Source organism: Pongo abelii, chromosome 13, assembly GCF_028885655.2.
Source record: "Pongo abelii isolate AG06213 chromosome 13, NHGRI_mPonAbe1-v2.0_pri, whole genome shotgun sequence".
Classification (NCBI taxonomy): domain Eukaryota; kingdom Metazoa; phylum Chordata; class Mammalia; order Primates; family Hominidae; genus Pongo; species Pongo abelii.
The window spans coordinates 129,423,939-129,445,380 of NC_071998.2; the positions used below are offsets into that span (position 1 = coordinate 129,423,939).

General features: G+C 51.3%; 1 protein-coding gene across 9 annotated transcripts in view; it reads left to right on the forward strand.

Annotated features, from left to right (window-relative positions):
• CACNA1B (calcium voltage-gated channel subunit alpha1 B) overlaps positions 1-21,442 on the forward strand; it is a 247,192-nt gene that overhangs the window by 132,368 nt on the left and 93,382 nt on the right. For 8 of the 9 annotated variants that reach the window (XR_008510062.2, XR_008510061.2, XM_054520928.2 and 5 more), the window contains 3 exons: positions 2,795-2,901; positions 11,558-12,343; positions 13,487-13,704. Coding sequence is in view for 7 of the 9 variants with exons in the window: in XM_054520928.2 (XP_054376903.1) it covers positions 2,795-2,901; positions 11,558-12,343; positions 13,487-13,704 (1,111 nt within the window). In the remaining 2 variants the exon portion in view is untranslated. The remainder of the gene's footprint in view (positions 1-2,794; positions 2,902-11,557; positions 12,344-13,486; positions 13,705-21,442) is intronic. The other variant, XM_054520930.2, reaches the window with a different exon arrangement.

Below are 21,442 nucleotides of genomic sequence, written 5' to 3' on the forward strand. Positions count from 1 at the left end.
TCTCAGAGAAGCCAGCACTGGGAAGAACGGCCTGAACGGCAGGGTGTGCTGGGAGCAGGAGGGGCCTGAGCAGGAGGAGCAGCTGGTCATCCTGTCCCAGCACAGCTGTGCCACAGTGGGACAGCTGCTGCTTAAGGCAGTGCCCAGCGGCTGCCATTTAAATATTAATCTCATCCCTGAGCCTGGTGGGGGATGCAATTGTACATGTCTCCCTCTGTGATATCCCTCTGGATGACACAGCCCCCGCCTGGTCATGCTCTCCCCAGCCCTGGACACTTGTAGTGTGGCCACCTGCCATCTCAGTCGCAGGCTTGTGTGTTGACTCAAGCCCTAGCTCCTGGTAGAGGTGGTGCTGCCTTCTGGTTTGGCATAAACCACGCTGCAAATGTCCCACGTGCATGCTCTGCACATCAGCATGTACCTGGGTGTCTCCGTGTATGTGTCACTGTGTGCCCTCTTCTGCCTGTGCACCATCCCTGGACAGGTGTCTGCATGCACCTGTGCATGTCTAGGGGTCTGACACAGTTCTGTCACTCCAGTCCAATGTCTCTCCATGCTTTCCCGGTTCCGGGGCTGAGAGAGGCAGGTTCAGGATTTCTGTCCATGGGCAGCAGAGATGCAGGTGTGCCACAGAGCTTCTCCAAGAGTGAGTGCTGTGCAGGTGCCCCTGCTCCCCCAGCCCAGCTCTCCAGGAGGGGGGTGTGGTCCATGCGGTGTGCCAGCTGCAGCCTGAGCCTCCCTTTGCTTCTGCTCAGCCTTCTTACTCCCACACCTCCAGACCTGGGCCATGGCCATGCCTGGGGGCCCGGATTCCTCCCTGGCGCTCCGGTTTCTGGCTTCTCTCTGTTCCTGTCTTCAGCTGGGCCGCTTGGGTTGGGGGAGCCCAAGCCCCCACAGAGCTCTCCTTGGTGCCGGGGTTGCCTTGGAGCCCGGGGCCCTAGCTGTCCTGGGTGGGCTGCACTGGAGCGCTGGGGCCCCGCTGTCTCTTTAAGTTCTGTCATGAAGGAAGATGCATGGAGGAAGCCATGTCCTTGGGGCCCTGTGTCCACACACATGTACCCTCATTGGTGGCCCCCTTTTGTGTAACTGGCCTAATTTAGGAATTTCTTCTCTGAGGATTGGGGCCACTGGGGGCCTGTCTGTGTCTGGCTGTGGGCATTTTTCTGGGCTGACCAAGAGCCCCAAAGGTTATGACTTGACCATCCCCTTCCCTTATATTCCCATAATATTCCCACAAAAGTATTACAGCACTATGTACCTTTTGAAGCGAGGATAAACTTGAATTTGTTTTAGACCTTCCAGGGGACTTTAGAACACTCCCTGGAGTGACTGGCAAAGTCCCTGCCCCAGAGGATGGGAAGCTGCATGGAGCCGAGTCTGCGAGGACGTACCTGGGTGTGGCTTTGCCTCCTCTCTGGGCTTGAAGTTTGAAGGTCTCTTCTCTGTGGAGGGAAATTTGCAGGCAGCTAACAAGGGACTTAGTTTTTGCTAGTGTTGTGCCCTGAAAACAGATTCAAGGACATTTTAGGGAACATTGGGAATGCTAGCTCCCAGGGGAGCCAGGTGGGTCTGGGCTTCAGGGTTTTGAGGAAACAGTGGTGGCCCCAGCAGTCCCGATGGACGACATGGAAGTCGTAGCCTCCATTCTGAGGCCTGTGGTCTCAGCCCAGAACTACTGAACCCAGGTGCCGAGCATGTTGGTCTTGTTTAGTGACTTAGGGTCAGGGCCAGAGGGGGCAGAGGAAACTGCACCTGTCTGCACATGTGCACATGCCCAGCCCTGAGGGCAGGAGCCATGTGAAGTTCAGGGCCAGGCACTGCAAGTGGTCACCCAGGAGTGGGGGAGACAGGGAGAGGCTTCTCACAGCCACAGCCGGGGACATGGGGACAGACATGGTCTGCTGGCTCCAGGTAGAAAAGCTCAAAGGTGGTGCGTGGCCCCACTGGATGCCCTCCTGGTGGCAGTGCTTGTGGGCAGTGCTGGGTCAGGACTTAGCCACGGGTGCAGAGCCTCTTGCCCTTGCTCTTGGCTTTGTTAAAGTGTGACAGATGCTTTTGGGGGGACAGGTGGGACAAAAGGAGGGACAGATTTGCATTTCAGTGGGCAAGTTTGAGGTGCCATGGTACAGACAAGCTGAAGGCCAGGCATGGTAGCTCACACCTGTACTCCCAGCACTTTGGGAGGCAGAGGTGGGAGGATCACTTGAGCCTAGGAGTTCAAGAAAAATTAAATTAAAAAAAATTAGCCAGGCGTGATGACACGTGCTTGGAGTCCCAGCTGCATGGGAGGCTGAGGTGAGAGGATCGCTTAAGCCTGGGAAGTCAAGGCTGCAGTGAGCTGAGATTGCGCCACTGACCTCCAGCTTGGGTGACAGAGCGAGACCCTGTCTCTAAAAAAAAAAAAAAACAAATAACAAAAAACAAAACAAACAAATGGAAATATCCAGGCAGTGGCTGGGTACCTGGGTTAGAGCTCAGAGTAAGGTCAGGATAGCACAGAGGTGAGGCCGTCGCCTCCAGGGAGACGGCACAAGCAAGAGGGCACCGAGGAAGGAATCCCAGTGACCATTACCTTCGAATCACAGACACAGAAGGGGAGGCCCTGGAGAGGACCAGAGACAGCTCCTGTGGAACGGGTCGTGGGGGGCCACATTCACTCAGGGGTTGGCTGCCTGTCTCCACTGGATAGAGAGCAGCACTGTGTATTTTTTGAGGCCCCTGGAGGAAGAGCTGATGGTGTTAGAGTGGCTATAACACTGTGAGGGGAACTGGACATTTCTCTTTGCTCAAACAGGATGAAGAGGAGATGGAAGAAGCAGCCAATCAGAAGCTAGCTCTGCAAAAAGCCAAAGAAGTGGCTGAAGTCAGCCCCATGTCTGCCGCGAACATCTCCATCGCTGCGTAAGGCTCCTGGGAGTGGACTGTGGGGTGGCAGTGGGGCTGCTGCGGGGTCTCCTGGCTGGGCCCTCCCCAGGGCGCCCCTTCCAGAGGCTTCCTCAGGGGGCCCCTGGCCTTGGCGGGTGAGGACATAGCCCCTCCTCGGAACTGGGATGAGAGCCCGGGGGCTCCAGGGCTTTTTCTCAGTAAGAGCAGGGCCAGGGTGTGGCCAGCCACAGCCCTCACATTGTGGCTGGGATTGTCTCTGCCATGATACTCACTCCCTGGATGGCCTCAGGGTGGCTCCAGGGCCCTCCCCAGGCAACTGTGAATCAGTTAGGGGAGGGAGTCAGTAAGCTGATTTTATGCACAGCTTTTCAGAAATTTATTTTATGAGCCAAGAGATTCTAGGTGATACCTGAGCAGTCTGAGAGACTTACTGCAGTTTCCAAAAATGTCTCTGCAAGTGTTTGGTACTGGGATGGATGTTAAAGGAAGTTATTCTGGCGAAAACTGCGTATTCCACAGAAGCACATTTGGAGGTGTTAGGGGCTTTAGAGTTTGGGCAAAGTGTCCAGCCCAGGGCCAAAGGCTGCACTGAGCCGAGCTGTGGGGAGGTCAGTCCCTGGGAAGGGAGGCAGGAAAGTCTGGCCCATGGCCTGGTCACAGGGTGGGCCACAAGAGTGCAGAGATGCCCCTACTGGGAGCTTGTTCTCTAGGCCCAGCTGAATTTAGCTCTGGAGCCACTAGCTCCGTCTGGCTGCATGCCCACCCCCGACATCTCCCATTCCCCGTGCTGATGGGCGGGCCCCAGCTCTTCAGCCGGCCACCCGCCCTGCCGTGAACATGGAGCACAGGGCCGGGTGCAGTCACAGGTGCATCTGTAGTGACGTGTGTCTGCACTGCTGTGTAAGCATGTTGCCATGTGGATGACTGTGCTAGGTATGTGTCTGTGACGTGTCTGCACTGCTAAGCATGCTGGCATGTGGATGAGTGTGTTAGGTATGTGTGTGTGACGTGTGTCTGCACTGCTCGATAAGCATGCTGGCAGGTGGATGAGTGTGCTAGGTATGTGTGTGTGATGTGTGTCTGCACAGCTGGGTAAGCATGCTGGCATGTGGATGAGTGTGTTAGGTATGTGTGTGTGACGTGTGTCTGCACTGCTGGGTAAGCATGCTGGCAGGTGGATGAGTGTGCTAGGTATGTGTGTGTGATGTGTGTCTGCATGGCTGGGTAAGCATGCTGGCATGTGGATGAGTGTGCTAGGTATGTGTGTGTGACATGTGTCTGCATGGCTGGGTAAGCATGCTGGCATGTGGATGAGTGTGCTAGGTATGTGTGTGTGACGTGTGTCTGCACTGCTGGATAAGCATGCTGGCATGTGGATGAGTGTGCTAGGTATGTGTCTGTGACATGTCTGCACTGCAAAGCATGCTGGCATGTGGATGAGTGTGTTAGGTATGTGTGTGTGACGTGTGTCTGCACTGCTGGGTAAGCATGCTGGCAGGTGGATGAGTGTGCTAGGTGTGTGTGTGATGTGTGTCTGCACGGCTGGGTAAGCATGCTGGCATGTGGATGAGTGTGCTAGGTATGTGTGTGTGACATGTGTCTGCACTGCTGGGTAAGCATGCTGGCATGTGGATGAGTGTGCTAGGTGTGTGTGTGCACTTGAGAGTTGCACAGTGAGCATGTGTGTGAGTGCATGTGCTGAGTGTGTGCACACCCATACCAGCCCTGATCCTGCCTGGAGGGCACCAGGAAGATGGTGTTTGCGGAGGGCCTGCCTGTAAGCCTAGCAGAAAGTGCTGGTCTTTGGGGCAGAAGCAGCTAGAACAGGCTGCAGCCCGCCGGGGACTCAGGCAGGGATTGGAGGGCCGTGCAGGGGAACTCGGCAGCTGTGGACACGGTGGCCATCACGCAGAAGACTGCTGGGGGCTCAGTCCTCAGTTGTTTAATTTCGATCTTTCATTGTCTTGGCCAATTCGGTTATTTGGTCCGTGAGTTATTTAGTCCACTTAGTTTGGTTACTTGGTCCGGGGGTTTGCTACCAGGGCTCTGTGAGCTCTGCAGGTGGGTGGTCTGCAGTAGATGGGGCCAGTGATGTGTTCAGCTCCTGGCCTCGCGCAGGCCTCCTGTTGTTCTCCTGAGGACTTGCCTTCTCTGTTGTTCCTGGAGGCGAGCACTTGTCCCTTGACCCCTGCTGCCTGCCGGCCCTGCCTCCTCCTGGGGGTATGGGAGGATGTCCACTCCCATCTGGCCTGAGACCTTGCAGAAAAGGCTGCCAGGTCCCTGGCAGTCATGGAGCCTGAGTCAGGCTGCCTGAAAAGGAGGCTGGACACTCTTCCTTATCTGCTGCCCTGTCCTGGTTTGGAGACACTGCTATGCAGGAACAAGGCAGTAGACTGGCATCCTTGGGCACAGGGTACATCGACACCACCTGTTGGCCTGAGCACCACGCTGATTCCTACGTGAGGAAAGAGCTTCTTTTCTCCCGGGGGAACCCTAGGTGTTCTGCCTCACAGTGGGTCTGGAGCCAGGTGTCAGCTCCAGTGCCAGCATCCTCAACTCAAGCAGGCTGCAGCCCTCACACGTGCCAAGGGGCAGCCAGCCCAAGCCAGCCCGAGGCATCCAGGTGTCAGCCCCCATGGTCCCTGCCTGGGGTGCAGCTGTGGGCCCTCATCCTCTGTGGCATGTCCTCAGCCCGCCGGTTGGACATGACAGCCAGTCTGATTTCTGCCACAAGAGACCCTGCAGGAAACAACCTTGAGGGGTTTCCTTCAAGGAGGGCCCTGCACCTGGTGAGGCCTGGCCCTGCTGCTGCTGTTTGCGTGCCTGTGTTGTGCTGAGACCTCCGAGGGCTGAAAGCTGTCTGTCATCTGTCCTCGTCTGCTTCCTGTTCTCCTGGTGGGACGAGCAGCGCCGCCTCCTGCCCTGCTCTCATTTCCAGCACCTTGAGCTGCTGGGCTGGGCGAGAGCAGTGCCCTTGAGTACCCTTCACCCTGCTCCTGCCCCCCACCGCTGTGCTGCGTGGCCTGCGGAGCGGGGCCAGTGCCAGGCTTGGTGCCCTGGGTGCTGGGAGGACTTGGAGTGTCCTTGGTGTTTGAGAGGCTCTCAGTGATGCTCTGTTTGGCTTGACACAGACGGTGCCAGAACCTGCCTCAGAAGGGCACCCTAGTGTGTCGCATGCAGTGCTGTGCGTATCGTGGGCCTCAGGTGACAGCTGCTTGAAGGGACACTAAGGTGGGCCTCAGGTGACACTGCTTAAAGGGACATGTCTTCCTGGTTCTCTGCTGGGTCAGCCTCATCCTCACATGGATTTCTGAACACTGGCAGCCTGCAGAGTCACACTGACACTCACACACACACGCTCACAAATACATGTAGGCAAGCACACACACAGGCACACAGACTCACATACACACCTATACACAGGTACACACAGACACACAGTCACAGAAGCACACACAGAATCATACACAGACTCACACAGACACACATACACACAGACCCACCCTCACAACACTCAAAATCTCACACATTCAGTTATAATCATCCCACACTCTCAATCACATACACAATCTCACACATTCACACACACAGTCTCACACACACAGTGTCACACTCACACACCCTCTCACACACACATGCCTGTTTTAACCCAGAGCCTGTGGGCAAGTAAGCTGATCTGACCGCCCACAAAGGCACAGAGACCTTGGCCTTGAGAAGGAGGGGCTGCAGCCCACCTGGCCCTCCCCTGGGAAGTTAATTGGAGGGAAATGGCTGTAAAGGGAGCTTTGGTTTCTTTCTGTTGGTTTTAGAAAAGCCTTTGAAAGTCACTTGGAAATGGCTGGAGCTGCATCCAAAAGGAAGGTGGGTTGGGGTGTGGTTTGATTTGCCCTGGAGGTGTGCTGGTGGACCAGAAGCGCCTGGGTTGCAGCCTGGGGAGCCCTGGGGCTGGAACCAGAGTGGGGTCCAGGTGCTCGCCGGGAAGGCAGGTGGGTTTGGCAGCAGGGCCCAGGCGGCATCTCCAGAAAGGGCACCCTCGCCTCCTTTGTTAGCCTACGCTGCCCCATCTCGAGGGCCGGGAGACAGTGCGGTCAGCCTCCTGCCGCAGGGTGCGGGAGGCTGTTTGGAACTGCAGGAAAATCGGTGTTGGGTCTTCCCAGCCATACTGCCTGTCCTGGGCAGTGTGTGCTGAGTGATGGATGGGACCCTGAGCTAATGGCTTCTGTCTTCCAGGCATTACAGGGTTTGCTGTCTCACTTCAGTCTCACTTTTCTGCATGTGTGGAATTGGTTCTCAACTTCCCTTTCACCCCAAGGTCTCGGCTGGTGCCCGTCTGACGGACGCGTCCGCAGCCTCCTGTCCAGATGCACATGGCAGCCTGCGCCTACACTGGCGTGGCTCTCAGTGTCACTGGTTCTCTCAGAACTCTGTCTCTGGTTTTCTCACTTCTGTCTGTTCTGTTTTTTGCATGTGCAGTTTTGTAAAGCAAGCTCGAGGTACTGTATCTCGCAGCTCATCTGTCTCCAGCGTGAACTCACCGTGAGTCGCTCTGCTACGATATTCCATCCATGGCTTCATGATAACTACATGCAGACACCTTCCTTCCACTCCTAACTCTGCTATCTCATCGCAAGTCATTTGCTTCATGGGGCAGCTCCAGGCCAGGCTTCCGTGGCCTGAGCGGGGAATGGTGGGCTTGCTCCCTGATGTCCCCGAGTCCTGCCATGGGGTCAGACCCTCTGCGCTCAGCCCCTCCTCCTTTCCCTTCTGGTCTCTGTCTTTTTGTCTGCTGATGGTTGTGTCCGCTCACTCCGGTGTCTCGAGTGTGTCTGCTTCTCCTGAGTGGACTGGCGTCATGGGCTCAGGTCTCCTTGTGGTTCCCATGAGGTCAGGGCCCTGTGAGCAGGCACAGCAGAGAGTGCTCTTTAGGGGCTCACTAGGGACGTTTATGGGTCCTCCTAGGCCCCTTACTTGTGAGGGACTGTGTCTGTGATCTCAGGAAGTCCTTGTTCTAGCAAGAGCGGAGGGCTGTTGTCCACTTGTGAAGCTTACAGTAGACCACCCAGGGCCCGAGGCAGAGACACGGAAACTCCAGGGTGGCCCTCCAGAGAGTGACTGGCTGGCTTCCCCTCGGGCAGCTTCTTATGGGGAAGTGCTCATGGATGGCTGGTCCGCAGGGGCTTCCCCTGGAGGGCAAGGCCAGGCCCTGCAGGTGAGGGGTCCCTGAAGTGGTCAGGTGCAGTTAGGCCACCTGCCCTGATGGAAGTGGCCAGGTGTCCTGTCTGTGTCCTAATGGTGGTGAGGCTCCTGCCCCCCCTGCCCGGTGCTTCCTTGCTGGCAGCCAGCATGGAGCTGGGCTCAGTCTTTCCACGAGCACTGTTTGCTGCTGGCTGTCAGAGGCACTGATGTCTCCTGGGGCAAGAAAGCATGCTGGATCCTGAATCCATCCGCAGGGTGGAATAAGATGTAAGACGCAGATGGAGGCTGGGCGTGGTGGCTCACACCTGTAATCCAGCACTTTGGGAGGCTGAGATGGGCGGATTCCCTGAGCTCAGGAGTTCGAGACCAGCCTGGGCAACACGGTGAAACCCTGTCTCTACTAAATACAAAAAATTAGCCGGGAGTGGTGGCGGGCGCCTGTAGTCCCAGCTACTCGGGAGGCTGAGGCAGGAGAATTGCTTGAACCCGGGAGGCAGAGGTTGCAGTGAGCCATGATCGCGCCACTGCACTCCAGCCTGGGCAACAGAGTGAGAATCTGTCTCCCAAAAAAAAAAAAAAAAAAAAAATGCAGATGGCAGGTATCCATGGTGTCACACCAGGGCTGCTTCATATTATCAGCAGTTCCGGGTTGTCTGAGCCCAGAGACCTCAAAGCAGGGCCACAGAGCACCTTGAGGCCACTTCCGAGTCCTGCAGTTCCCCACAGCACCCAGCTGAGCATGGCTGAGCCCTCCTCCCTGGAACAGCTGGGTTGTGCCTACCAGCTGAGGCCAGGACACGGGGTGCCAGTCATCCATGTGACTTCCTTAAAGAACCCTTTTAAACCAGGACTTTGCCTGGATTAGTCACCAGCCACACTTCACTCTAAGTTGGTGTGGATATGTGCCAGATAGAGCAAGGACAGAGACAGTGGCCAGGGGAGGTGCAGGCTGACTTAAGACACCATGCAGAGAGGCCTGGCACGCAGATTCGGAGACCTAGGGGATACCTCCAGAGAGGAACCTGGTGGTACTGGCCGAGTGAGGGCAGATGCAGGCAGTCTCTGGTGATGTTAGGGCCGAGAGCGGCAGATAGGCCCAGAAGGAACAGGCCAGGTGGAACCAGTGGGGCTGCAGTGGGGCGGGCAGGTGCCTCTAGCGTAGGCTGCTCAGCACCTTGCTCTGCCTGGGTAGTCACGGGGTAGCCTGCCAGCCTGACAGCGCCCTCAGTCCAGCAGACAGCCTGGCCTTTCCCCGCTCCAGGTGTTTCCTGGGCGAGAAGGAGCCACACCTGAATGCAAGGGTGAGGGCAGAGCTAATGTGGTCTGGAGCCCACCCCACCTTCACACAGACCCTGTGCCTCTGCATGTTCCCCATGGTCCTCACTGCCTGTCTTTTTGGAACTGCGATGCTAGTCCCCAAGATTCATGGCTTCATCAGAGCGGGCCACTCTGCTGACCAAGTGGCTCAGAACCCAGGCCCCTCTCAGGCACTGGAGTGGACTGGGAGGCTTGAGGCAGTGAACAGCCTCTGCCCTCACAGGGCTCCTGTGCCTGGTGCAAGCCCCTGGGGCTGCCTTCTGTTTTACACCACCCAGCACTGTTGGCAGTAGAGCCCTTTTGTCTTGGTCCCAGTTGGGGTTGGTGGGTCCTCTGTGGGTCAGTTGTAGGGCACCCCTGGGAGCAGGGGCAGCACAGTTTCAATGCATCAGGGATACAGGTCAGGGCCTGGGGCTTCAACTGAGGCTAGGGGTCTGCAGACGGCCCCTACAGGTAGCCCTGCCTGCTCCCACCCCACCCAAGCTCCCAGGCAAGACACAGACACCACACTTCTGCTTTCATTCGTGCAAAGTGCTGCCCCTGGACATTGCTCCCACTGCAGCCTGGACTTCTACAAAGGGGCAGGATTTATTGTTCACCTGCCTGGGGTGGGCCGGCTGCAGGGACTGGGCTTTCCCACATCTGGCTGCTCTGTCTTTGCAGGTCAGAGTGGTGCTCAGCGGCTCAGGGCCCCAGAGCTGGTGGCCGCTGGCCTGGGCCTCTGCAGGCCGTGGTTATAGCCTGTGCTGTTAGTGCAGTTGGGGTCTGGCCAAGGACTCATGTCTTCTTTAGAAATGTTTTTCCTTTTTGCTCTTGCCTGTGTCTGATCCTGACTTACTGTGGCACCCTGAGCAAGTAACATCCTCTCTCTAGCTCAGTATCTTCATCTGTGAAATGGGGACAAGAGTAGCACCTGATTCTTGAGGTGGTTGTAAGGACTGGATGAAGTGGGCACTGCGCCCAGAGCACCACGTGGCAGTTGCAGGACACAGATGCCATGGCCCTCATTGTTGGTGTAGTCACTGCTGCCGCCAAGACCATCCGGCAGCCTTGGAGGCTCCAGGGCGGGCCTCTGGCCTCAAATGAGGTTTCTCCCTGGCGATGGTGGGGCTTAATATTGGGATAATAAGACCTTATCCAAAGGTGTCTTACTCAGCAGAAGGCCCAGAATGCAAAGGGCTTCCTGTGCACTCTGGGCTATGGAGCCCCATGTGTGATGTGTGAATAGAGGAGGTGCTTGGGCCCATGACATTGGATTAGGGGTCAAGGCCTTTGGTAGCCCATGCAGTGAGGGCCGAGCTTGGACCACTGGCCATCCCTGGTGCTGGAGGGCTCTGAGGACCATGTTCTGGCTCTGCTCCCAGTAGAGGGAGGGGCTCTCCATGGAGTCAAGAGAGAGGAGGGCATTGGTGGCCACGGGAGGGGGCATTTCCAGCTTCAGACCTGACTTCTGGGCTCCTGGTCACTGAGCCAGGGGGCAGCTGCGGGGCTGCGGCTGACCACCTCGGGGACTGGCAGAGGCTCTGCGTTTGCTCCTGAGAGGGCCAGGTGCTCCCTTGGCTGCTGTCTGCTCTGCCCCAGCACCTGCCCCCTGGGTTCCCTGGCAAACAGCCTTTTCACCTGGCTGGTGGCCTGCCTCCTGGAGGCAGCGATGGAGAAGTGCCTCTGGAGAAGGGGCCTCGTGTCCCACCCTTCCTGTAGCAGCTGTGCTGGTGCTGGAGCAGGGGCCAGCTCCCAGGGAGGCTGCAGGGCCTCCCTGGCTCCTGTCTCTCCATCCGTTCTGCCCTTTGTAACTTGCCCTTCCCTCCCGCGGTGGCCTTCCTGGCCAGCCGCCCACCCACCTGCTTGGCCTGTCTGGTGCATTCCCACTGTCCTGTACCCCTCGGCCTCCTTGAGCCCCCCAGGGTCCTCCTGACAGGCTGGTGCTTTCACCTTGCGGGTCCTGTGGGACACCGTGGGGGGAGGGGGCGGGGCTGAATTCGGTTCCCTTGGGCGTTCCCCACCTGATCCGCGTCCCCCGAGGGGTGTGGGGGCTCCCGTGGCCACGCCTCCCACCTCCCTGCGCCATTGCTCCATTGCTGTGTGTCCATTATGGCCTCCCTGGAGAGCGGCGGGCAGGCGGCCGACGGGGCCGCGCTCACCGCCAGTCTCCCCGCAGCAGGCAGCAGAACTCGGCCAAGGCGCGCTCGGTGTGGGAGCAGCGGGCCAGCCAGCTACGGCTGCAGAACCTGCGGGCCAGCTGCGAGGCGCTGTACAGCGAGATGGACCCCGAGGAGCGGCTGCGCTTCGCCACTACGTGCCATCTGCGGCCCGACATGAAGACGCACCTGGACCGGCCGCTGGTGGTGGAGCTGGGCCGCGACGGCGCGCGGGGGCCCGTGGGAGGCAAGGCCCGACCTGAGGCTGCGGAGGCCCCCGAGGGCGTCGACCCTCCGCGCAGGCACCACCGGCACCGCGACAAGGACAAGACCCCCGCGGCGGGGGACCAGGCCCGAGCAGAGGCCCCGAAGGCGGAGAGCGGGGAGCCCGGTGCCCGGGAGGAGCGGCCGCGGCCGCACCGCAGCCACAGCAAGGAGGCCGCGGGGCCCCCGGAGGGGCGGAGCGAGCGCGGCCGAGGCCCAGGCCCCGAGGGCGGCCGGCGGCACCACCGGCGCGGCTCCCCCGAGGAGGCGGCCGAGCGGGAGCCCCGACGCCACCGCGCGCACCGGCACCAGGATCCGAGCAAGGAGTGCGCCGGGGCCAAGGGCGAGCGGCGCGCGCGGCACCGCGGCGGCCCCCGAGCGGGGCCCCGGGAGGCGGAGAGCGGGGAGGAGCCGGCGCGGCGGCACCGGGCCCGGCACAAGGCGCAGCCTGCACACGAGGCTGTAGAGAAGGAAGCCACGGAGAAGGAGGCTGAGATAGTGGAAGCCGACAAGGAGAAGGAGCTCCGGAACCACCAGCCCAGGTGAGTCCGCGGCTGGGCGGGGTCAGGGAGGGAAGGGTTGGCCGGGGCGATGCGGGCCCCAGCGGTGGCTGCGGGGATGGGGTCCACGGCGGATGCTGCAGCCCCGGCCACGCTGCCCTGTCCAGGGCTGTCCGGGCTGGGGTCTCTGCATGCCGTTCACGTGGGGTGGTGACAATCCTGCCTTGCAGGGTTGACCTGTAAAAGGCTTGGCGGGGCGTGTATGCTCCATAAAAGGCTTGGCAGAGTGTGTGTGCTCCGTGAACGCCAGCTGTTATTTAAGAAGGGAGGGATTAAGGGGGAATTGTTGCGACTGGCTTGGAAAGAACAAAGTGGCCCTGGGAGAAGAGAAAGTTCGGGATTGCTGTGGAGGAAGGAGAGGCAGGAGGGCCCAAGGGAAGCCTGAGGAGGCCAGTGGGCTGGGCACAGAGCGGGGTGTGGGGGCCAGGCTGTGTGACCATGACAGAAAGAACCCCAGCTAGCCCAGCTTGCTCCCTGGGGCAGGACTAACCAACTCTGTGAGGGCCTGGGGTAACAGTGGTCCAGTGGCTAAGACCAGCAGTCGCCAGGTACCCACTGGCCACAAACCAACCAGAATACTTGCCACTGGAGGCCCCAGCCTAGGGTCAACCCAGCCGCCGCCCTGTCTTTGTGTGTGGGTGGGTCAGCCCATCCCTGCCTTTCAGACTAAAGACACGGAGGTGTATAGGGTAATTTTAAAAACATACAGAATGCCAGAATAGCAGAGCAGGTGGTTATAGATTTAGTTGGTCTGCGCGGAGGCTTAAGGGTTTTGGTTGATAGGATTTTGCTGATGTGCATTATTATTATTATTATTGGAGTCGGGACTGCACTGTTGCCCAGGGTGGAGTGCATTGGGGCAATCATGGCTCACTGCAGCCTCAACTTCCCGGGCTGAAGCGATCCTCCCACCTCAGCCTTCCCAGCCTGAATAGCTGGGACTACACGCACGTTGTCACCACGTGCAGCTAATTTTTTAATTTTTGTAGAGATGGGGATTCGCCATATTCCCCAGGCTGGTCTTGAACTCCTGGGCTCAAGTGATCCTCCTGCCTCTGCTTCCCGGTGCCGGGATCACAGGTGTGAGCCACTGCGCCCAGGCCTGATGTACATTCTTGATTGCAGGGAGCCACACTGTGACCTGGAGACCAGTGGGACTGTGACTGTGGGCCCTATGCACACACTGCCCAGCACCTGTCTCCAGAAGGTGGAGGAACAGCCAGAGGATGCAGACAATCAGCGGAACGTCACTCGCATGGGCAGTCAGTCCCCAGACCTGAACACTGTTGTACACATCCCAGTGATGCTGACGGGCCCTCCTGGGGAAGCCACAGTCGTTCCCAGTGAGTATCTCCCTGTGCCAGTGGGGCAGGGCCCATCTTGTGCAGGTCCAGCAACCCCCATTCCCTCCTGCTCCACAGCAGCCACTGGGGACCCAGCCTGCCTCTGTGAATTGTTCTCCTGGCTGGAGAGAGAGTCCTTTGCTGTCAACATCTGTCCCTTGATGTCCTGTTGATTTCTAGTGCCCCAGAGATAACTGAGGTTGAGCTCCATTCTCCTTCCTTCCCAAAATATTTGCATGTTGCCAATTAAGTGCCAGGTGCTGTGTTAGAGTGCTGAGAGCATAGTAGGAGGGAGACAGTCTTGTCAGGAAGACAGACCACAAAACAGGCACAACTCTTAATGGTTGCACAAAAGCTGCTGAGGACTCTGTCCATGGCCTTGACTGGGGCTGAGAGCGAGGGGCTGCAGAGGAGGAGGCTCTCCACTGCGTCTGCCCATTTGTTCATGGGCCTGTGCCATCCCTGCTCTGAGGCTGCTCCCAGGCCTTTATTTGAGCTGCCTTCTTTCCTCCCCTTGGTCACTCACATGCTCAGAACATCCATGCCTGCCTGTGGTGCAGTCCCTGAGGGCACAGGAGACCAAGATGTCATTCCTGTCTTGAAACCTGTCTAATAGGGAGAAATCTGCTGGTTACAAATACAGGCCCCTTATGTGGTGGGGAAGGTGCATGGGCATTTCATGGGCATCAAGGAGGAGCCCTCCTTTCTTAAGTACAGAGAAAAAAGGGGTAGAAGAGAGGCCATAGAAACAGGACTCACATGAATGCCAGCAGAAGCATTTAGGTCTTAAGCAGACCAGACGGACTCAATCAGGTGCCACCACATGCATGCCCGTGTTTGCAGACGGATCTCCACACACAGATGTGTGCGTGCCCGTGTTTGCAGACGCATCCGCACGCACAGACGTGTGCGTGCCCGTGTTTGCAGACGCATCCGCACGCACAGACGTGTGCGTGCCCGTGTTTGCAGACAGATCTCCACACACAGACATGTGCATGACATTCTCTCTTGCTCAGGTGCTCTCACCTGGGGCCTGTGGACTGGCGCACAATTCCAGGTATAACCGTGGAAGACACAGCCTCTAACTGCTCAGCCTCCCCTTTTCCTTTGCTTCCTTGGAGGAAAGTTGCCCTTGGTTCATTTTCTTGTTCACTTCCCACGGGCACAAGTGAGTCTGCCTGCCCAGCTCCCTCACCTGATTCTCTATGCATCAGCTTGAGGATGAGCCTAGGGTCCCTACCTGGCTTGTATCTGCAGGAATCCAGATGTGACTCCGCCCCAGGCTCCCTATGCTCTTCCCCACACCCCTGCTGGCAACCACTGATCTTTTCACTGGAATAATACAGTATGCAGCCTTTTCAGATTGGCTTCTTTCCATTAGCAATATGCACTTAAGTTTCCTTTGTGTCTTTTTGTGGCTTGACAGCTCATTTGTTTTAAGCGTTGGATTAATATTCTGTCTTTTGAGCGTACCACAGTTTATTTATTCCCCTATTGAAGGACATCTTGTTGCTTCCAATTTTTGGCAATTATGAATAAAACTGCTATAAACATTCATGTTCAGGTTTTTGTGTGGACATAAGTTTTCAACTCATTTGGGTAAATACTTAATAGCATGCTTATTGGATTATATGGTAAGACTATGTTTATCTTTATAAGAAACTGACAAGCTATCTTCCAAAGGGACTGTACCATTTTGCATTCCCACCAGCAATGAATGAGAGTTCCTGTTACTTCACATCCTTGCCAATATTCAGTGTTGTCAATATTTTGGATTTGAGCTATTCTAATTAAGCGTGTAATGATATCTTGTTTATTTTGCAATTTCCTAATGACATATGATGTTGAGCATCTTTTAATATGCTTATTTGCCATGTGTATAATTTTCTTTGATGAGGTTCCTATTCAAATCTTTTACCCATTTTTTATTCTGGTTGTTTGTTTTCTAGTTGTTGAGTTTTACGAGTTCTTTGTATATTTTGGATACAAGTCTTTCATCAGATATGTGTTTTTGCAAGCATTTTCTCCCAGTCTGTGGCTTGGTTTTTCATTCTCTTAATGTCTAGTGTTTTTGATTGTTAAAAACAAGTGATTGTCTGGTCCCTGTTATTACTTCTACTAGAAACAGAAATCTAGGCTATTAGTTTTTATATGTTGATTATGTATCCTGCTACTTTTCTGAATCCTCAAATTGTTTATTAGTTTTACTGATTCCCCCTTTTTTCCCAGCTATATTATCAAAACTTCTGCAAATATTCTTCTAATTCTTTCTTTCTAAGTCTTACACCACTCATTATTTTTTTTTATCTGATTTCACTATCAGATAACAATGGAATTACTGGGCATTACCTTGTTTCCGCCTACACTAAATAAAATTTTGGTTTGGGGCCTGAGGGGCGTGTGTGTGTGTCTGTTTGTGTGTGTGTAAAATTATGTTGTGATATCCATTAGTTCCTACTTCAGTAAGTGTTTTTATCTGGAATAGATGTTGAATTTTGTTGAAGACCTTTTCAGAATTCATAGAGATCATATATTTTTTTCTCCTTAGATATGGGGATTTATAGTAATGAATTTTTTGATATGAAATATCTTTGCAATCTTAGAATAAACCCAAGTGATTATTATATTTATTTTGTAATATGCCATTGGATTCTGTTTAACATTTTTTGTAGGATTTTTGGATTGATATTTTTAAGCGAGATGTGTTCTGTAGCTTTTTTTTGTCACATTTGAGGATCATAGGTTTAAATATCAATGACATAGAGTTATCGATTGCTTAACTTCACAGCTCCATTCCTGAAAATCAAATGTTCTAAAAGAGGGTCTCATTTCCACCGCCACCCCCCAACCTTTTTTTTTTTTTTGAGACTGAGTCTTGCTCTGTCATCCTGGCTGGAGTGCAGTGGCACGATCTCGGCTCTGCCTCCCGGGTTCAAGCAATTCTCCTTCCTCAGCCTCCTGAGTAGCTGGGATTACAGGTGCCCACCACCACACCTGGCTAATTTTTGTATTTTTAGTAGAGATAGGGTTTCACCGTGTTGGCCAGGCTGATCTCAAACTCCTGACCTCAAGTGATCCACCCGCCTTGGCCTCCCGAAGTGCTGGGATTACAGGCGTGAGCCACCGTGCCTGGCCCCATTATTTTAAATGGTAAAACATTATAATGTGTTATGTGTCAGCTAAAAATTCATAACCAATTTTGTAAAATATAAAGCACAGTTAAACAATGAAAACTAATAAACAATCATAATAGAACATAAAATGGTTAACATATTGTTTCCTGATTACCAGTTAAAATAGCTAGTAATAAGCAATTGCTTTAGATACCTCCGTTATTGAAACTTGTACTTTTCAAAAACATCCATATGATTCCCATAACTTACTGTGAACAAAAGTTCTCTGAAAAGTTTGGAGGAAACAGGCTTTATTCTAGTGAACAGTTTGCAAACCAGGAAGAGGCAGCCTTCCTTGTAAAATGAAGGCACATTCCAGAGGAGAAGGAGAAGGTTTGACATTTCCTGCCCAGGTTCTTAATCAAGTCCCTTTATGCAAATGAAGGATCCAGACTTGCTTGGTCTGATTGGTTGACACAGCTGAGTTCTGATTGGTCCATATAGCTGAGCTCTGATTGGCTGAGGCAAGTGAACTCTGATTGGTTGGTTCAGGTGAGCTCTAAAAGTTCCCAGAGTTAAAAAGGTGTGGGTTTTCTGGGACCTCTATTCAGCATATGGCTGCTTCTCTCTGACTTAAATGTAGGCTCAGTTAGCCACTTGGGATCCATTTTGAAGGATTAGCTCTTTCAGGTTTCTTCACACAACCAACTGAATTTGGAATCCTGTCTGAGATTTGTTCCCCACATTATTTTGTTAAAAACATATTGACTTTTGGGCATGTATACTTTTTTTAAACATAAATATCAGCCAGAAAAGCCAACAACACTGTGATGAAAGATATATATGTTTTCCAGAAGCATGGGCATTATAAAACTTGGCAGTGCTCTATTGGGAAATACTATCCAAGGATGTATTCTGTGGGATATACACGTTATTGGTTCATAAAAATAAATAGAATGTCGTCTTGTGCTCAAGGGTAGCTCATGTAGTATAGGAATTATGTGGTCTTTAAGTATTTGATAGAATTATCTTGTGAAATTGTTGATGTCTGGTCTTTTTTTGTAGGGTAGTTCCTTTGTAATACCTCTTTTTCTGTATGGATGTTGGTCTGCTTAAACACTGTTGCCTCTTGAGATGTTTGGTAAATTATATTTTCCTTATAAATTATCCATTTGATCTAGGTTTTCCCACTTATTTACATAGCCTTAAGAGTGGCTTAAAGTTTTAAAAATTTCCCTCTGTTTCAGTGTTTTTCCTCGTCATTTTTGATCCTGTGTTTTTTGTGTTTTTCTTTTCTTTTCTTTTCTTTTTTTTTTTTTTTGCAGACGGGGTCTCGCTCTGTCGCCCAGGCTGGAGTGCAGTGGTGCCATCTCGGCTCACTGCAACCACCACCTCCCGGGTTCAAAGTGATTCCCGTGACTCAGCCTCCCGAGTAGCTGGGATTACAGGCACGCACTACCACACACGGCTGATTTTTTTGTATTTTTAGTAGAGATGGCGTTTCACCATGTTGGCCAGGCTGGTTTCAAACTCCTGACCTCAAGTGATCTGCCTTTCTCAGCCTTCCGAAGTGTTGGGACTACAGGCATGAGCCACCGTGCCCAGCCCATTTTCATCAAATTTTAAAAGAAACTATGTAATTTTGGCTTATATTTGTGCTAGGTGTGTGTTTGTAGATTCTTTGGGATTTTCCACAGAGTATAAGACATCTGCAAATGAACAGTTTTAGTTTTTTCCTTCTGACATACATGCCTTTTATTTCCCTGTCTTCCCTTATTGCACTGTCTGTGACTTCCAGTACTATTTTGAATAGCTGTAGTAAGAACTGACATCTTTCCTGGAGGGAGGATTTTGTCTTTCATCATTTAGTATGATATTAGCTGTAAGGTTTTTGGGTTTGTTTGGTTGTTTTTTGTTTTGTTTTGTTTTTGGTAGATGTTCTTTATCAAGTTGAGAAAGTTTCCGTTTACTGCTTTTTTTTTTAAAGAATTTTTGTGGTGAGTGGATGAATATTATCAAATGATTTTCTGCATCAATTGATATTATCGTGTGTGTTTTTTCTGTTAATATGGTAGTTTATATTGATTTATTTTCAAATATTAAACTGGCCTTTATCATTATGAATAACCCTACTGGTGTATAATTATTTCTCTATGTTGCTGAATTCTATTTGCTAATATTTTGTTAAGGAGTTTTGCGTCTGTATTCATGAGGGATGTTGCTCTGTAGTTTTCTTTTTTGTGTTGTCTCTGTCTGGTTTTGGTATCAGAGTAATATTGGATTCATAAAATGTTTTGAATTGAATGGATTGTCCCTCTTCTGTTTTCTAGAGGAGATTATGTTGAACTGATATTAATTCTTCTTTAAATGTTTGGGAAATTTTGCCAATGAAGCATTTCTTTTTTGGAATTTTTAAATTACAAATATAATTTCCTTAATAGATACAGTGTTATCTATTTCATATTGGATGAGTTGTAGTAGTTTGTGCTTTCTGAGGAATTAGTCCCTTTTATTTAAGTGTGTACAGTTGTTTGTGATGTTTCCTTATTATCCCTTTGATGTCTGCATAATCTGTAGTGGTAACTTCTGTCTCATTTCTTATATTGGTAATTTGCTGTCTTCTCTCTTTTTTCTTTGTGAGTCTTACGAGGAGTTTGTATAATTTTATTGATGTTTTCAAAGAACCAAATTATTGTTACATTGATTTTCTCTGTTATTTTTCTGTTTTCAATTTCTTTTGATTTCTGCTGTTTATTATTTCCTTCTTTCTGTTTGCTTTGGGCTTCTTTTGCTCTTCTAGTTTCTTGGGGTAGGAGCTTAGATTGTTGATTTGAGTCTTTCCTTCTTTTCTGCTGCAAACATTTAGCTCTGTAAGTTTCCCTCTTGGCAGCTGCATTCCACAGGTTTTCATATTGTATGTTTTTTCAGTCCCGTTTAAAAAATTTCCTTTGAGAAGACTCATGGACTGTTTAGAAGTGTGTTGTTTAGTTTCCAAACATTTGGAGATTTGCCTATTTTTCTGTTATTGACTTCTAGTTTGATTACTTTATGGTCAGAGAACATGTTCTGTATTATTTCAGTTCTTTTAAGTTTGTTAAGGTTTGTGGCCCAGGATGTGGCATATCTCGATGTATGTTCTGTGAGCCTTTGAAGGGAACATGCATTCTGTGTTGTTGATGTGCATTCCTATAAGCATTGTTTAGATCCTGTTGGTTGATGATGTTATTGAGTATCTTTGTCTACATTCGGATTTTCTGCCTAGATGTCAATTGTTAAGAAAAGGATATTCAGTCTCCAACTGTAAATGTGGATTTGTCTTTGCTCCTTTCAGTACTGTAAGTTTTTGCGTCATGTGTTTGCAGTTCTGTTTTTGGGCACATACACATTTAGGATTTCTGTCTTTTTGGTGGACTGGCCCTTTAATTGTTGTGTAACGTCCTTCTCTATACCTGGTAATCTTCTTTGCTCTGCAGTCTACTTTATCTTATGTAGATATGTTCAGTCCTGCCCTCTTTTGATTTATATGTGCATGGTATATATTTTTTCAACCTTTTACTTTCAACCTAGCTATATAGTTATATTTGAAGTAAATTTCTTGTAGATAGTATTCATGTTTTCAATCCACTCTGTCAATTCTGTCTTTTATTTTGCATATTTAGATTGTTTACACTTAGCATAATTATTGATATATTAGGGCTTAAGTCTGTTATTTTATTTATTTTCTGTTTTTTTCTTACTGTTTTTCATTTCTCTGGTTTCCTTTTCCTCCCTTCCTGTGGGTTACTTGAATGTACTTTAGAATTCCTTTTATCTGTAGTATTTTTGAGTATATCTCTTCTATAGGTTTTTTAAGACCTCGTATAGGTTTTTTTAGTGGTTACCCTGTGTATTACATTATATATACATAACTTACTCCAGTTTCTTCATGTAGTCATTTTACCAGTTCATGTGAAATATAGAAGGTTTACCTCTCTTTGTATCGCTTTTTCCTCTTCCATTTATAATGTAATTGTCTTAAATAGCTCTTCTATGTACTTTTAGAACCACATCAGAGTATGTTATAATTTTTGCTTCAACTGTCAAACATAATTTAGAAAACTCAAGAGGAGAAGAAAAGTGTGTTGTATTTACCTGTATTTTTACTCCTGTTATGCTTTCTTCCTTCCTGATATTCCAATATTTCTTCTTTCATAATTTACTTTCTGTTTAGAGGAACTTCCTTAGACATTCTTTTGTGGTAGGTCTGCGGGTGACAAATTCTCTTAGTTTTCCTTCATCTGAGAATGTCTTGATTTTCCCTTCATTCCTGAAGGGTATTTTCAGTGGGTATAGAATTCTGGGTTGACAGTTCTTTTTTTTTCAGCACTTGAAAAAAACGTGTGCCTCTTCCTTCTGACCTCCATGGTTTCTGATGAGAAATCCACTGTCATTCGAATTGTTTTCTTCCTATAGGTAAGATGTTGTTTATCTCTTGCTGCTTTCAAGATTTTTTTCCTTGTCTTTATATTTCAGAAGTTTGATTACAGTGTGCTTTGATGTGAGTTCCTTTAAGTTTATCTTATTTGGGGTTTGCTCAATTTCTTGAATTTGTAGGTTTATATCTTTTGCCAAATTTGGAAATTTTT